The following is a 13,420-nucleotide window of genomic DNA, read 5'->3' as shown; positions in this document are numbered from 1 at the left end:
ATCCGACGAACTTTTTGGCTTGACATTTCCAGAGAACTAGAAAACGGGGAGCTCTTCTTTGGTGTTTTAGCAGCGTTAGCTTTTCGGGAGATCTGATTCTCTTTCCAGTTTACGTCGAAATGCTCGGAATATCAGTTCTATCTCTGCCAGAATCTTGCCTGTGCGTACTCCTCAATCTTGCTTTCACGGTCTTCTTTTGAGCTAGGCAAGGCCCTCGCCATCATCCCGCTGCCCTCATCTCTCGATTTGGCTCGGTTCGGAAGGAACTGGTTTATCCGAATCTTCCTCATTTGTTAGCCTAATGACTGGTTGTGCGCTTGAAATATTACTCCCGACTATAGGTGCCAGGTTAAAGTGGAGGAGAAGGACACCTCCTACAGTATAACCATCCCGATCGTTTAAAAGCCCAACATCTTGCGAATTTTCACATCCTCTAAGTCAGACAAGTTCTCAAAGAAATGGGATCCTAAAGTGGAGCTCCTTCTGACTACTAGTGCGGGACACACACAGTAGATGTTCTATAGTCTCTTTTTTCTCGACGTCCTCCTTCAGTCTGCCAGCATGTCTTTCGATCAGACCTGTCATGACGGACACAAAGTCTGAGACGTATGTTCTTGATTCACACTGCAGAACTTTTTATCAAAAATCGTCTCAGGCAGGGTGTAATCCACACTGCCTGGAACATCGGACATTGTATCAAGGATAACACAGTGTTCGTAGCCGCCACATGACCAAAGAGAAAGCTCCCTTAGTGGTCGTAGTCCCTTGGCACAATGTCCAGAGGCTTTAGGTGTATCACTTAATTCAGCACACCAAATAGTGTCGTCCTCAGCGCGGCTGTGATGCACAAACAAGCCATCATTTGGATTCGATTGATTATTGAACGGTAGGTGGACTTTTGAAGCGCCGTCTACCAGACCACAACACCATATATCATAATAGGTCTGACAACTGCAGTATATACCCAGAGCATAACACGCGGGTTTAAACTCCAACTTTTGCCAATGGCTCTTTCGCAGGTGTATAAAGCCCTCTCAAAAATGTTGGATTTGAAGTTCAATTTCCTGTCCAGTAAAACTCCCAGGTATTTTGTGCTTTCATTAAATGAAACATTCTCTCCTCCCACAGAGACAGGTGCTACTGTAGGCAAATTGTATCTCCTGCTGCAAAGAACTACTTCTGTCTTGCATGGATTTATACCCAGACCACTTCGCTGTTATATGTAGAGCTTCCTGAAGTATATTTCTAAGAGTGCTGGGAAACTTTCCCTTACCGCAATTGCAACGTCATGAGCATACGCGGCCATTTTACGTGTTCTCCTCCTTGGAATAATAATATATTGTTGATGGTTATGTTCCAAAGTAGAGGGGATAGTACACCTCCTGAAGTGTTCCTCTGCTGACCCATCTGTTTAGATCTACAGATCCCAAACCTGCCGTAATTCATATTTTAGTAAGTAAGTTACAATATTAATAACCTTTCTTACGGTAGAGTTGATGCCATAAAAACTTCAGCTCCTTCATGAGTGACATTGGATTTACATTATTAAACGCACCTTCAATATTCCTTGACAGCGGAAGAACCCTCTATGTAGCTGACTAGGTCGTGAAGGGTTGTTTCAGTTGGCTTGCCCTTACTATATGCATGCTGTTGCCGAGACGGGCGATCTCCAGGGATCTTTGCCCTAAGATATATTTCTATGAACCTCTCAAGAGTCTTCAGCATGAAGGATGACAGACAAATTGAGCGATCGATTTCGTATGGTATGGATTTCCTGCTTTTGGAATAAACATGACCTTTGTATCCCTCCAATTTACAGGTATATCTTCCAAGGAGCCAGTCTGTCGGACACAGCTTTTAATTCAACCGGTGATACATCATCAGGGCCTGGCGACTTAAAGGAGTCGAAACTTCTTATCGCCCAAAGGATTTTCGGCTCAGACACCAGGGCCAACCTCTTCTAGAACCACGTTGTTCGATGTAGAGTTTACCAGGAAATGTGTGTCAACGAGTAGTTCTAGTGTTTCCTCACTAGACGTTGTCCATGCTTTCTCTGACTTCCGAATATACTTCACCGTAATAGATCTCGAGGATAGGATCTTCCTTAGCCTAGAGGCCTCAGATGTATCCTCCGCGGAGCTGCAGAATTCCACCCAGAATTTGTTCTGAGAAAAGGCGAGCTTTTTTTTAGCTTAGTCTTATAGACTCCCAATCGAGCCCTTGTGGCTTTCGCTCTATTGAAAAGTTTTCTGAAGTCCTTCCTTTGCCCAAACAGTTCTGGGGTTCGACATGGCGGTCGCTGTTTGCCCCTTGGCTTAGCACTCGGACATGTTAACACAAGCGAGTCATTCAGGGACTTCGTGATCGTCTTGACCATTACGTCTATATCTTCCGCAGTTTCCACTTCCCTCTCTGGTCTAGAAGGGATAGGCGTGCAGAATGTGTGCCGAAATCTATCCCAATCCGCCTTTCTTCTGTTTAGCCGACTGACCACTTCTGCAGTATTTTCTCCAAGGATGAATCTAATGTACCGATGATCATAGAAGCTGTTTTCATCCAACACTTGCCAGTCGCATATTCTTGCGCTTATATCTTCCGATACAAAGGTAACATTTATCCCGTTATTACAAGTCGCCAGATTGCATTTTATAATATACTAGCCGAACCGGGCCCGCTCCGCTACGCCTTCTTTAACTCTCTAATATCTGTTTATGGTGGGGACACTTCGCCCTGAATGTGGATGTCAAATTCGTGCCATTGTAGCCTATGAAGCTGAACGCGTTCGAATCCTAGCGAGAATATCGGACAAAGCGGTTTTTATCCGCTCTTAATGTTGGCGAAATTTGCGAGATATCAAAAAATTATAAAGCCTATGTTTCCTTCCAGACAAACGTACACAATCAATGAAAATTTTAAGAAAATCGGTTCAGTCAAGTTTCATATAGTTATAATGAGTCTAATGGCGTTTTTAGGGGTGGCGTGAAATTTTGTATGCCAGATTCGAAATCTACTCCCGAATACCTTTCATTTGAGCCCGATATTGGAATGAACTTACAATATGTCAGTTTGAGGAGTTTTGGGGTTGGGGCGGTGGGTGTTTAGACTCAAATATTTATACCATATTGGTATTCTACTCTCCAATACTTTTCATTTGATACTCATATTGTCCCGATCCGTCCACTTTTGATTTTGGGTTGTGTTTTTGGCATAAAGGGGAGGGTCCGTCCCCAGTTCCGAAACTAAAAACTTATATAGCCTGTTTCCTTCCAGACCAACCTACACAATATGCGAAAATTTCGGGCAAATCGGTTCTGTCGTTATCAGTCTATACGGAATAAATTAACCGAGTCTCATATATCCGTGATTGGCTAATGTGCCCATTTTGGGCGTTTTTTGTAGGGGTGGGGTTACCCCCTATACTTTGATATGAATTTGTATGCCAGATTTGTCATCTACTCCCGCATACTTTTCATTTGATACCAATATTGTCCATATCGGTCCACTTTTTATTTTGGGTGGTGTTATTAATAAATTGTAAAGCCTATTCCTACTTCCCGACCACATTCGTAATCTACTCCCGAATACCTCTCAGTTGAGTCCCATATTGTCATGATCGTCAAATAAACCTATTTTAAGGGGTTTTGGGGCAGGGACGGCCCCCAGGTACTCGGACCCAACATTTATTATGATTCGTACTCTACTCTAAAATACCTTTTATTTGAAACCCATATTGGCAAGATCGGTCCACTTTTATTTTTGGATAGTACTTTTAAGGAAAGGGGGAGGATCCGACCCCCCCCCCCCCCCCCATATCTAAAAATTAAAAAGCCTATGTTTCCTTCCAGACCAAACTACACTATCTGTGAAAATTTCAAGGTAATCGGTTCAGCCGTTTTTGAATCGATACGGAACAAACAAACACAAGTTGAGTTTTATATTTATATAAGATTCCCCTCTGTAATATGATAACTTGTTATACTCGTATTTATAAGAAACTTTTGATGAAACTAAGTAGACTAGCTTGTTCCTTTAATGTTGTTTGTTTGAAAAATATAATAAAAAGAGTCAGTTTGTTGACAGAAGCTTTAAAATTCAGGTGTGGGGTTCCCAAAAAAAAAAAATAAATAAAAAAAAAGAAGACTCAAAAAAAAAAAAAAATTTTTTTTTTAAATATGGATTCACGCCCTACTCGAGAAAGAATTCTTTCAGCTTTGAAAGCTTCAAATGTGGAATTTCCAGAAACAGCGTCAATTGCACAATTGAGAACATTATATGATTCCTTGCAAGTTAACGGTGGTCCATCAAAGCAGACTGAATTGCCTTCTGGAAATGTGGTTTCTTCTGATTCTGCTGGGAATTCATCTGTAACTGTCACTACAATGTCATCCAATACTTTGAATGAAACTCCCGTTATTAATTCCGCAACCGCCGATCCTGAAAATTTGCTTCAGTCATTTCAATGTAATGGTGAGTCCACAAATCAAACTGAATTGGTTCTTGGAACTGCCGCTTGTTTTTCTGCCGCACGGACTTCAACCGATTTAATATCTAGAAATACATTGAGTGTCGCTTTTAATAACAGCGAAATTGGCGTATCCTGTGCAAATCTTCGGCAAACACAGACTTCAGTGCCTCCTTCCGTAATTTCTTCCGTACCTTCCGTCTATAATTCTTCTGCTTCCGTTCCTGTAAATACAGTTCAAAGACAATTTCCTGGTACTTCAGGGACTGCTGCTTCTGTTTCTGTCGCCCGGACTTCATCAGTTATTTCCGATTTAATGAATACAAATACATTGGGTGTCGCTTTTAACAATAGAGCAATTGGCGTGTCCTGTGATGTTCTTCCGCAAACACAAACTTCCGTACCTCCTTCCGTATCTTCTTGTGTTGTTTCTTCCGTACCCTCCGTCAATTATTCCTCAGTTTCCGTTCCTGCAAACTTACTTCGAGGACAATTTTCTAGACCTTCTGTTCCATCACAGGTAACAGACCCTTTCATTCGTTCAAGCGTTTTATCCCGTGAAGCTGATGAACTAGAGAGTGAAATTAGAGTTTTGAGATTGAAGCAAGAAATTTTGGCTCTTCGAAACCAAATTGAATCTTTAGAAAACGGTGGAAATAAGGTTTCTACAAATACCAATGCCAAGGAATCATAGGGAATTACAAACTTGTCTTGGGTTGTTTTCCTACTTTAGGAAATTCGTTCCGTCATTCTCAAATATTGCAAGGCCATTGTTAGATTTGCTTCATAAAGAGAAAAAATTCGTTTTCTCTGAAGAATGTGTAAAGGCCTTTAGTGAATTAAAGTCTCGTTTACTTCGGGCCCCAGTATTAGCTATCTATAACCCTAAAAGCGATACGGAGTTACATTGTGATGCAAGTTCTCATGGATTCGGAGCAATATTGATGCAGCGTCAGGATGATAAAAAGTTCCACCCCGTAGCATTTTTTTCAAAGGCTACAACCAATGCAGAATCGAGATATCATAGCTTCGAAATGGAAACACTCGCAATTATTTACGCGTTGCGCCGGTTTCGTGTGTATTTAGAAGGATTACATTTTACCATAGTCACAGATTGCAATTCACTTACAATGACCTTGAACAAGAGACAAGTTAATCCTCGGATATCCCGCTGGGCATTGGAACTAGAGAACTATGACTATTCTATCAAACACAGGAAGGGTTCTTCTATGGGTCTTGTGGATATGTTAAGCAGATGTATAGAAAAGGAAATATCCCCTCATGTGGGATGTAACATGATGTGCTCTGTAGATTCGAATCAACTCGATGTCCAAATTCAACTGACCCAAGCTAGAGATCCTGTTATTAAGGACTTATGTAAACGTTTGGAAAAGGAAGAGATATGTGATTTTGACCTAATAGACGGTCTCTTATTTAAGAAAGTGGGTGCAACCGTTTGTTTATATGTCCCAAAGGAAATGGAAGATAATGTGATAAGAATGATACATGAGAAGCTTGGACACCTGGGGACAGATAAATGTTATTATAAGATTCGAGAGAATTTTTGGTTCCCAGACATGCGCAATAAGATAGATAGCTTCATTAAGAATTGTATAAAATGTATCATTTATGCTGCTCCAGCTAGAATAAACCAACAGAACATGTACAGCATTCCAAAGGTGGCGGAGCCATTCGATACGATACACGTGGATCACTTCGGACCACTTCCATCATTAAAATCGAAAAGAAAACACATTTTAGTGGTAGTTGATTCTTTTACAAAATTTGTTCGACTTTATTCTGTAAATTCGACGAGCACTAAGGAGGTTTGTTGTTCTCTCGAAAAGTATTTTAGTTATTACAGTAGACCAAGACGCCTAATCTCGGACAGAGGATCATGTTTTACGTCATTGGAGTTTTCTGAATTCATTTTGAAAAATAATATTAATCATGTTAAGGTGGCGGTTGCCTCTCCACAAGCAAATGGGCAGGTTGAGCGTGTAAATCGTATTATTAAGTCCATGTTGAGCAAATTGAGTGACCCAATAGATCATTCCGATTGGTCATTGAAATTGTCCCAGGTGGAATATGCTATCAATAACTGTGTTCACAGTTCTACAAAGGAAACCCCAGCGAAGTTATTCTTTGGAACGAATCAACGAGGGGTGGTGGTAGATAAGCTGTCGGAATATCTAGATAAGAAAATGGGTAATGAGGAGAAACTAAATTTGAGGGATATGAGGGTTAAGGCATTGAATTCTATACAGCGATCTCAGAACTACAACGAATTATACTTTTCCAAACATCATGAACCGGCAAAACGTTACGATGAGGGTGATTATGTTGTTATTATGAATATTGACAATACAGTTGGGAAGAATAAGAAATTTTGTGAAAAATATCGTGGTCCCTACATTATTGAAAAAGTATTAGATAATGATCGCTACGTTGTGAGAGATGTTGACAATTGTCAACTGACACAGATCCCATATAAGGGTATAATTGAAGCAAAGCGACTTCGGAAATGGTTGACACCTAGGTTAAAGATTTATGTTATTGGTCACACTTATATAATATACACAATTTTTATATCATGATTGTGGGCAATCATATTGTCAGGTTGGCCGAACTGTAATATGATAACTTGTTATAGTCGTATTTATAAGAAACTTTTGATGAAACTAAGTAGACTAGCTTGTTCCTTTAATGTTGTTTGTTTGAAAAATATAATAAAAAGAGTCAGTTTGTTGACAGAAGCTTTACACCTCCAAAAATTTTGAAGTGACTTTCTCACTCCCTCCATAATAGGCACTTTTTAGGTCCTTTTGTATGATAGTTTGTTGAGATTTCATGATTTAAAACAACAAAATACATTACTATAGGAATTTTATCATTCATGTTTCGCTAATTAGTTTCTCATAATCGATTGTTATTGTTACAAATTTAAAAATAGATTTTTTGTAGTTGTTTTGGACGCCTCACTCAAAAAACCCCACACAAGAGATTGTATGTTTACTTAGCCTTCTGTAGCACAGAGGGATAGCATACGCCTCACAATCATAAGGTTGGCTGTTCAAATGACGTTGATAATCGCATTTTAAACTTTTTTTAGTCCCTATTTGGTCACTCATGGGTATATATCGCAAAGTGGCACGTTTTCTCCCGTACCGAGACACTAATAAGAGTAAAAAATGATATCGCCTAAGATTGTTTTCAACTTCCTTGAGTGCAGATTTAGTGTCTCGCACGATAGAAAATGTTAGCGGGGTCGATAAGTAACTCACCTCTTTAGTTGATATCCGAACTTCCCCATATCTGGTGATGTGCTTTAATCAGCAACTTAAGGCTTGAAGGCGGCATCTATGAATCGTATGCCATATATAGGGAAGCCATTTCAAGGCTGGCTACTAGTGAATTCTCAGTGCTTAGCGACAGAAGAAGAAAAACATTTAGACTAATATATGTAAGAATACAGGCTATATGTCTCCTATTAAATTTTTAGTCAAATCCTCTTGCCATCAGAAGGACCTTTGGTGCCGCCGATGCGGACTTACAATGATGGAGATTTATCTGCAGAAACCGTCCTATAGCCAGGATTCAAAATTTCAACCACTGTTGCGTTAGCCGCGTCTTCTGAGTCTACCAGGAGTTCATCCTCACAAGATTCGTTAGATTTTATTATACTGAGTTTCCTAACGCATCCAGGGGAAGTTGAGAGAGCAGTGGAAGCACTCTTCCTCACCGGACACTTGCGGTGTGGCCGATTCATCCTAAGCGCAGAATAATTCGTCCTAAGCGCGGTAAAATTTTCGTTACAATCTTTTTTTATATATATTTGTCTTAAGTCTATAGATTACAAAATCCTTACAGACTAAATTAAATGCTAAATATATATGAACAAAAAAAAATATATATGAAATTTTTTTTTGTTTTTTTTTGAGCTTTTAAGAATATAGAGGTTTAACTTCTATATATGATTCAAGTATAAAATTAACTTCCTTTTCAAGTATAAAATTAACTTCCTCCCTCGACTCACGACTGATACATCAATTAGATTATAAAATTTGTTGAATTCAAGGAAGAGGCAGCGCAAGGGGTAATTTTTTTGCATAATTGGTGGTATAATAATTTATTTGAAGTTGTTGATAATGACGAGTTGGCTGGAAAATTTATATAAATAAATTGAAGTTGTTGATAATGACGAGTTGGTTGGAAAATTTATATAAAGTCTGTCTGATATAAAATCTCATAATATTTTACCATGAATAATGTTCATTAGAAAAGTTATATTCAGCATAACGCGACGACTTTTCAGAGTTGGTAATTTAAATAGATTCAATCTGTAATTATAGCTAGGCAAATCCTGCTGGTTCCAGCCACGATTCCTGACTCAAAATAATAAAAATTGTTTCTGAATAATAAAAATCGTTTCAATTCTATTGGAATGAATAAGGCTAACTGGGTCCCATACTACAGCACCGTACTCCAAGATACAACTCACAAGAAATATACAACTGCTTAGTAACTATTGGATCTGAGAATTCTTAAGGCTTTTATATAGCTTGTTAGTAATTACAGAAATATGCTCGCGGAAGTCTAGTCGGTGATCCAACTGGATTCCAAGATCGGTCATAGATGAGACAGTTTCAATTAAGCGGCCATCAAAATAATAACTTAATTGTATAGTACCTTGTCTGAAAAAGGTCATATGCTTACATTTTTTAATATTTAGTTCCAGTAGATTTTTTTTTGCACCAGTCAAAAAAAAAAAACGGTTAAGATCAGACCAAATCAAATTTCACCATTTGTGATCTGCCAACAAGGTACGACTTTATCCTGTTTAATAACGAAGGACCGAATCCCATGTAATGCAAATTGGTTAATAGCAATTTATCTTTACGAATGCCTTACTGAAATCAGTATAATAACAGTCTGTCTGGTATTTCTTTCTAAATCCATCGTTCACAACCGTAGTGAGCTCTATAATATTCGTTAATGTCGAGCGATGTTTTCGAAAACCATGCTGGTATTTTGATAATATAGACGATATTTGGAATAATCCTTAATCTGTAACAAGTTTCTCAAATAATTTTGGTACAGCATTAAGCTTCGCCATACCTCTATAATTGGAAACGTCAATTCTCTTACCCGACTTAAATAAAGGAACAGTGTAAGACTCCTTCCACATTTCAGGAAAATACCCAGAATATAAAGATTTGTTGAGGAGTATGCAAGGAGGAAGAGCGAGATTTTCCGCACAATGTTTCAGTATGAATGCTGAAAGTCCTGGCCCAGGGGCTGTCATACTTTTGAGGCATCTTTTCCTACACAGTAGAAACATCAAAACTATTGACATCTATGTGTACAGATGAGAATTCTGAAATCCGGTAGGGATATCGAAAAGGGTGCTTGCGCGATTTGGTGGAATAAGTGGTTCCAAAAAATGATGCAAAGATATTTGAGATTCCAATATCATCATCCGCTTCAACTTTTCCAAATTGCAAACTCTTTGAGAAACCATTACATCGACGCTTATTGTTAATAAAACCATAAAAGGATTTAGGATTCGACATCATCTCATTCTCCATCTTTGTTATGTACTTGCCATACAGCTATTTATTCATACTCGTGTATTTTAACCTTGCTACTGAATAATTCGTATAATCAGAATTTAAACCACTTCTTTGGAATTTTCTATAGAGTTTATTCTTTCTATTCTTAAATTTCGACAACGCAGGAGTATTCCACGGAGGAACAACATTCGCAAAGGGTACCTCTTTGGAAAAGTTTCTGATACATAGTATCTTAGAGTACTATAGAACATATTGAGCATTTCAGCTAAAGAATTCATTGAATGGAGAGTATTCCTGTCCATTGAACTCAGAAGTGAATTCAATTTAATGTAATCTGTCGTTGAGAAGCAATATACAGACTTATTTTGATACGATTTCCTATAACATGTAGAAAGGAACGATAGAGGGATCTGAAGGTCTAAAATTGGCTGATATTTATCCTCTGGACGGGTAATGGGGTTAAAAGAAAAAAGTACTATATCGCGGGGATGACTTACGAATATGAGGTCAAGGAGTCTTCAACATGAGTTATAGATCTTATTTATTTGTGCAAATGCAAATTTTCCCCATGACAATTCCATTAAGCAACAGGGGCAAACTTCTCACATGAGTGCAGTCTGATTCAAGTTTTAAGCTCAATGATAAGGGGCCTCCTTTTTATAGTCGAGTCCGAACGGCGTGACGTAGTGCGACACCTCTTTGCAGAGAAGTTTTACATGGCACAGTACCTCACAAATGTTGCCACCATTAGGAGGGGAAAACTACCGCTGAAAATTTTTTTCTGATGGTCTCGCCAGGATTTGAACCCAAACGTTCAGCGTCATAGGCGAACATGCTAACCTCTGCGCTACGGTGACCTCCTTATTTGTGACAGACCAAATCTTATTAACGGACCAATGTATTTTCAGTACTCTCATTCATTTCAGTGGGTAACATACTAATCATTAATACTAAGACTCTCCATCCATTTGATATCTGGCAGATTAAAGTCACCAAGAGTGATTAATACATTATATCGTTTGACCTTGCAGACTGGAAGACATGTAGAATAAATTAAACGTGTTTCACGTACGTTTCAACGCTTAAAGACGGAAGAATATATGAACAGGTAATAAATATGGATAAATATCTAAGACGGATCTTAACAGCGACAATTTCAATATCAACCGGTGTGGGAAAGAAAATTTCTTCACTAGGTAATTCAGAAAAACGGTTCACAAGACACCACCGCCTCTTCTTTTGGAACTATCTACACGATCACGTCTAAATATCTGAAATTTTGACAAAAAAAACCTCGCTGTCATAAATGTTACTTTGAAGCCAGGTTTTAGTAAATGCTATAACATTGTAACTAAAATCGTAACTCTCAATATAAATGCCTGATAATTTAGTTTTTGAACCTCTAACATTTTGATTAACTAGACTAAAGGTATCAATAGAAGGTGTTGAAATTAGTTTTTGATTGAGTACTAGGTAGATAAACTATACCAGATCTGGAAAAATCCCTATATATATACTCATGAATAATGGCTTTTGATGGCCAAAAAGTGCAATAATTTTAAAAGTGGCCTTACTTCGTCTTTCCGCGTATTTAAATTTGAAGACTTGTTAGAGCAATTAATTTTTAAGTTTTAGGTCTATGGCTACAGGGGTTGCGATATTGGTTAAACGCCTCTTTGTTTCAAAATTTTATGCTTATAGCAAGTACAACAGCCAAATTTGCAGGGATGTATCAAACCAAGAAATGCTTGCAAAGAAATGCTTAGCTTATATAGAACCACTTGACGGCATGTAACGGTGTGTAATTAAAGCTTATACTGAGGAACACCAACAAAGCAAAACATTTACAAATGTAAATGTTTTGTATCATTTAATTTGCTTTGATAATAACAAGCAAACTGCGCCAAAAACTGCAGATATTCGATGGCAGCTCAATACCGGTACACTATTTAAGACAGATAGATGAGGATTTACAACTTATCGATTGCAAAAGTTTTAAAAACTTTGTACTTTTAATAGAGCGATTGAAAAATACGTCCGCAAAGCATAGATGACAAAAAGCACTTTATCATCTGTTGGCTGCAACTGATAATTGGTTGGCTGCAACCGACAATTTTGCAAGAGATGCATATACAGCTGTAAATGCTTCATTAGCTGCTGCTCTGGAAGTTCCTTTTGAGTTCTGTCCTTTCCTGCTGGCACACACCTTGAACCCAATCCAACCGGATTAACCACCCACACAGGGCATGGTGGGTCCCGTTTCGACTCCTTTCTCTCCTGTTCTGTTAGTGGCAGGGGGACTTCCAGTCTCCTACAATCCTCCAGACTTTACAGATGCGGTCGATAGTTCCTCAGACAAGTGTTCATCAATAACTGCTGAGTCATCTCCTACAGATGGCTAGACACCCACACCTATAGGAGGGCGGACAACATATTACGGTCCGATGTCACCACCGCGGCTGTTTGGTCTTTGGAATCCGTTTTGAGCCTATTCCGAGATACAGATTTTTTTTTTTTTTGAGAAGCGAAAATGAAAATGAGACAAATTTTTATAACCACCATCATAGGATAGGGGTATACTTATCAAACGCAATGACCGTTTGTAACACCTTTCTTGATCGTCTCGACATTCTGAGTTGAATTATCCATGTCGCCCGTCCGTCTGTCGAAATCACGATAGCAGTCGAACGCGTAAAGCTAGCGGCTTGAAATTTTGCACAGATACTAAATATTTATGTAGGTCTTTGGAGACTGTAAATAGGTCATATCGGTTCAGATTTTGATATAGCTCCTATATAAACCGATCTCCCGATTTAACTTTTTGGGCCCCTGTAAGCCTCAATTGAACAACTGTGCCAAGTACAGTTAAAACCGGTCTATAACCTGATATAACTCCCATATAAACCGATCTCCCGATTTGTCTTCTGGATACCCTGGATGCCGCAATTTTTTCCGACTTGGCTGAAATTTTGCACATAGTGTTCTGTTATGACTCCCAACAACTGTGGAAAGTACGGTCCAATTCGGTCAAGAACATGATGTAGCTCCCATATAAACCGATCTCCCGATTTGATTTCTTGAGCCCTTACAAACCGTGATTTTTATCCAATTTGGCTGAAATTTTGCATATAGTGTTCTTTTATGTTCATTACAGAGACTAGTTTCCGAGATAAGTTCAACTTGCTCTTTAAAAATCGTTACAGAGAAGTATATGCGTTTTATAGAGATTAAATAAAATATGTGAAAGTGGCTGAAAAAAGTTGTTTTCCATATTTATAAGCTACTTGCTGATCCGAGCCCGCTCCACTTCCCCTTCTTTTACTTTATATGGAATACTTTTCTACGAAAATAGTATATGTATATCGCTTGACTAACAGTATAACAT

The 13,420-nt window shown here is 38.5% G+C and overlaps 2 protein-coding genes across 2 annotated transcripts in view; both read left to right on the top strand.

The window, feature by feature from the left end:
* LOC106088930 (neuronal calcium sensor 2) overlaps window positions 1-13,420 on the top strand; it is a 128,025-nt gene that overhangs the window by 30,157 nt on the left and 84,448 nt on the right. The gene's annotated exons all lie outside the window — the stretch shown is intronic.
* On the top strand, window positions 3,966-5,065 carry LOC131997862 (uncharacterized). Its single transcript, XM_059369709.1, has 2 exons — window positions 3,966-4,467; window positions 4,583-5,065. Exons 1-2 carry the CDS (start codon window positions 4,173-4,175, stop codon window positions 4,642-4,644), a joined length of 357 nt encoding a protein of 118 aa, XP_059225692.1. The 5' UTR covers window positions 3,966-4,172; the 3' UTR covers window positions 4,645-5,065.

The sequence above is a fragment of the Stomoxys calcitrans genome, chromosome 1 (genome assembly GCF_963082655.1).
Source record: "Stomoxys calcitrans chromosome 1, idStoCalc2.1, whole genome shotgun sequence".
Taxonomy (NCBI): domain Eukaryota; kingdom Metazoa; phylum Arthropoda; class Insecta; order Diptera; family Muscidae; genus Stomoxys; species Stomoxys calcitrans.
This window is presented reverse-complemented; position numbering and strand designations above follow the sequence as displayed.